The 4,752-nt window shown below is 42.9% G+C and overlaps 1 protein-coding gene across 1 annotated transcript; it reads left to right on the plus strand.

Moving 5' to 3' along the window:
- The first annotated feature begins 3,224 nt into the window (after positions 1 to 3,224).
- On the plus strand, positions 3,225 to 4,193 carry LOC121146468 (olfactory receptor 7A17-like). Its single transcript, XM_040965885.1, has one exon. It carries the CDS (start codon positions 3,225 to 3,227, stop codon positions 4,191 to 4,193), a length of 969 nt encoding a protein of 322 aa, XP_040821819.1.
- Positions 4,194 to 4,752: the final 559 nt, after the last annotated feature.

Raw genomic sequence — 4,752 nt, forward strand, 5'->3', positions numbered from 1 at the left:
CCAGGAGCCTCTTCCGGGTCTCCCACGTGGGTGCAGGGTCCCAAAGCTTTGGGCCGTCCTCGACTGCTTTCCCAGGCCACAAGCAGGGAGCTGGAAGGGAAGCAGGGCTGCCGGGATTAGAACCGGCGCCCATATGGGATCCCGAGCGTGCAAGGCGAGGACCTTAACCACTGCGCCATTGCGCCGGGCCCGAAATATCTTATTTGTGTCTTTCTACATGCACACCTACATTAATTTTCACTGTAAGGTCTATAGTTGTATATTTTGAACCATGTTTTTCATTAATCTGTGAAAATAAGAAAGAGTGACAGACAAGGAGAGAGTGAGTGCCTCCATCTAGTCTAATAGCGAGGGCTGGTCTGGCTGAAGCCAGGAGCCAGGAACTGCATTTGTATCTCCCGTGCGGAGGACAGGAATCTAAGCACTGTTGTCAGCTTCTGCTGCCTTTCCTGGTGCATCCCCAGAGCTGCATCTTCAGCAGAGTAGCTGGGACTCAAACTGCAGCTCTGATAAGGGATGCCAGCTTTGTCAGAGGTGCTTAGCTTGTCATAGACACAACAATATGTGAGGGGCGGAGTCACTCTGTTTCTCCAGTTAGAGACAACCGTATTAGACCTTATGAAATATTTCAAACTTTATCTAAATTGTAACACTATTTTGCTATGAAATCAATTTTGTCTTGAATATTTTACCTTACTCTCATCACTTTATGTTTGTTGTCATGAACCCCACCTGATGTGAGATAATAATACTTTTCAAATAAATGAAACCTGCAAGGAATTTAAAATAAATATCATATTATCTAAAAGACAATTATTGATAAAGACAATCAATGACGACATTGAATCTGCTTTATGCCAGAATATTCCATGTCATGTATGTTGTAATCAGATAGTCATTAATTGATTTATGAATACAATTTTGTGTCTAACTGTTGCTATGCAGTTCATGTTGGAGACTTTCTTTTCTTTAAGACATTTTTGCCGAATCTTAATGATTTGATTTTTTCTCCGGTTCTTGCCACTTCCTTACTCAAATTTGTTTCTGTGTTATGCACCTCTATTCACTGGACCATGTCAGGATTGAAAGAGAAATGGAACAGGTAAGCCAGCTGCTCATTTAGTACTTGTACTAGCAAAGGGAAAACACCACATTATTAAAGAAATGCCTGTGACATAATGTCTTGAGGGATACATCCAAAGGAGATTGTTATTTCATGTAAAATGAGTAGTTACTTTTATAATGAATGTGTGCAGGAGAGATTGTGTGTGTTAAGTAAAGACCAGAAGAAGAATCAGAGCATGCTCAATGGATTAGTGAGACAAGAGACAAAACCTCAAAATAACAAAATAACAAAATTTGACATCCTGAAAAGGACAATGAAGGTCTTCCCTCTGCAGCCCTCAGACCTCATAGAGACCATCTTCTCCAATAGTATGCAATTGACATGGGAATATAATTCTGGTTTACCCAACAAGTTCCAAGTCAAATGTTGCTGTTCTTTTTGTGCAGACTTTGGAGAATTTCTGGTTTAATCTCTTTGCTCATTTTTTCTTATTGTAGTGTTCATTTGGAATGTTTCTCATTGCTCCAAAGATATCACCACTTTGGTCTATTGGATCCATTCTTATTTAACTTCTGCTGTTTTTTGTGTTTTTTTTGTTGTTGTTGTTTGTTTATTTGTTTTTCTGGGCATCAAGGAGCCATTATTGGAATAGGCACATTCTCAGGACCAGTGCAAAGTACAATGATCACTCGATAGTCCCTGCTCTTGTTAAATCCTTCCTGGAGATATTTCTATTTGTTGGGCACTTCAAAAAATTCTTCCAGCCCAGACAGGTAATGGACATATGGCAATGTATCCAGTGGGAAAGTCACAAGCTATAGTTATGGGTTAGTGTGACAGTGACAGCCTCGCAGAGCTCTCTCCTATGATGTAATTGGAATGGATGGAGCGTAGTGAAGGAGTAAGAGACAGCGTGAATTTCCACTAACTTTCTTACACTTCCACATGCCCAGTGTGTACTTGCATATTATTGTGTGTGCATGTACATCTGTGAAGGTGGTTAGCAGTGACAGTAACAGCAAAATGACACAAGGCTCATCACACAGTCTCCAGCTTGCACTGGTTCACCATCATGATTATTGACTTTCTCATGCTGAAAATCCCAAACTGTGCTTTGGATACTGACAGTTTCACAACCTTGTGATTTCTCTCATTTGTGGGCAGTTGGCAGTAAGCCATGAATCCCATGGCGGTGTGCAATCCCCAACTACCAATACAAGTTGCTAAGGCTGTGTTAAGAAGCTCATCTCTTACCACTATATTTTTGACTTCACAATACGTTTCGGTTAAGATGGGTATATTGTAAGTCAAGAGCACCTGTGTCCTCAAATATCACACATAATACAGTAGCCAAAACACACAAGGGCAGGTGGAAATAGAGCAGCACACTTTTCACTTCAAGGAAGGTCTTTGCAGCTAACCAGAGAAAGACAAATGTAGTGACATGGGACAGGACTCCCTCTACCTTGAAGTGTCAGGGGGATGAGCCTATTGCCTGCCTTAATATTCTCTGACTCATCTCCCAGGTTTCCCTGTTGTTCATTCCTGTTGTCATCATTCTCCATGGTGGTTTTGGTCATCTGAAACGAGCACTCCACAGGGACACTGTATGGCCTTGTGTCCCTTGCCAAACACATCATTTCCCAGATGATGTTGTGCACCTACTATATGTTCATTCAGATCTTGATCTTTGTCCAAATGCCACATAATTTGCTGGGCTTTTATGCACCTGAGATATGAGTAGTACAACCCATCTATCCCCCCTGTGTTTTTAAAGCTTGTTGCCTTCCTTGCCAGCATGCAAACATCAGCATCCTATGATGTTTTGCATGATTTGTCTTTGCTTACATTAGGCTTCAAATCTTTACTGTTAGGGAGGTTTGTTTCTCAGAGCTGCTCACACACTGTTGAAACAGTGCCTGGAACATGCTGAGTGCTCAACACTCATTCTCAAGTGCATGAAGGAAACTCTTTGCAGCTTCAGGGTGCAATCCTTCTGAGGAAGTAAGGCATATTGCAGATGAATTCTTTACACTGAGAGTCGGGAAATTCTGGAGGGACCCAGACTGATATGAAAAACACAAATTATGATGTTTCTGCAAGGTAATTAGCACTCATTTCTGTCCTGTTTTCTATCCTTTGGTAGTCACATTGGCCAATGGAACCAAGGAACTATACATGGCTTGTGGAATTCCTTCTCCTAGGATTCTCAGAGGACCCAGCACTGCAGCTTATTATATTTGGGCTGTTCCTCTGCATGTATGTGATTTGTGTCATTGGGAACCTGCTCATCATCCTGGCCATCTTGTCAGCCACCCACCTGCACACACCCATGTACTTCTTCCTCTCCAACCTGTCCTTCTCTGACATCTGCTTCACCACCACCACCATCCCCAAGATGCTGGTGAACATCCAGGTTCAGAGCAGATCCATCAGCTATGCAGGCTGCATCACACAGATGTTCTTCTTTATGGTATTTGGAGGTCTGGATAATTTCCTTCTGACAGTGATGGCCTATGACCGATTTGTGGCCATTTGTCACCCCCTGCACTACACGGTCATCATGAATCCCCGGCTCTGTGTGCAGCTCGTTTTATTGTGCTTGACCATCAGTGTTTTGCATGCCTTGTTACACAGCCTGTTGGTGCTGAGGCTGAGCTTCAGCACATACGTGGAAATCCCTCACTTTTTTTGTGAGTTGAATCAGGTGATCCACAGAGGCAATTCTGACACCTTTCTCAATGATCTCATGATAGATTTTGCAGCAGTCCTGCTGTTCTGCGGTCCCCTGGCTGGGATCCTGTACTCTTACTCCAAGATCATCTCCTCCATCCGAGCCATCTCGTCAGCTCAGGGCAAGTATAAAGCCTTTTCCACCTGTGCCTCTCATCTCTTGACTATCTCCCTATTTTATGGCACAATCATAGGTGTGTACCTCAGTGCCAGTGCTGCCCCAAGTTCAGCCTCAACTGCAGCAGCCTCAGTGATGTACACCGTGGTGACCCCCATGCTGAACCCCTTCATCTACAGTCTGAGGAATAATGATATCCAGAGGGCTGTGAAAATACCTTTAAGGCATATTGTCCAAGGGCGTTGTGCAAGTCATTCCCACAAATCAGGTCTATAAACCTCAGAGCTTACAAAAGTGCAAGTGAAATACTCCCCTGCCTTAACCCTCTTGTTTCCCGTTGCTTCATTTTATTTCCACAACTGTATATTTGCTGCTTCTTTTCTGAGGTATTCAGTTCTCTTGCATTTTCACACTTCTCTTCCTTGGTCATTTTCAACTTATGCAAAATCATTCTGAATTGACATCAAATCACCTCAACTTCCTTTCTGTGTCATAAGATGATATGTTGTATTTTTCCTACAGTAATAAACTACATTCAACACTTATGATATTTTTGGTAGTCTATATAGCATGAGGGTAGTTCTATACATTCCTGGAATAATGCAGTTGGAGATACATTCAGGTATCCACGGCCTGTGATGTGGCACAAAAAGTTTTAGCTTGAGCCCGACACAAAGGCTGAATCTTACCTTGCAAGCACCAGGGTCCCATATGGGTTCCAGTTTGTGTCCCAGCTGTTCCACTTCCAATCCATCTCTCTGGTTATAGCCTTGGAAAGCAGCAGAGGTTGGCCCAGATCCTTGAGACCCTGCAACCATGTAAGAGACTCAGAAGA

This window comes from Ochotona curzoniae, unplaced genomic scaffold, assembly GCF_017591425.1.
Source record: "Ochotona curzoniae isolate NIBS_2020 unplaced genomic scaffold, NIBS_Ocur_1.0 contig_1328, whole genome shotgun sequence".
Taxonomy (NCBI): domain Eukaryota; kingdom Metazoa; phylum Chordata; class Mammalia; order Lagomorpha; family Ochotonidae; genus Ochotona; species Ochotona curzoniae.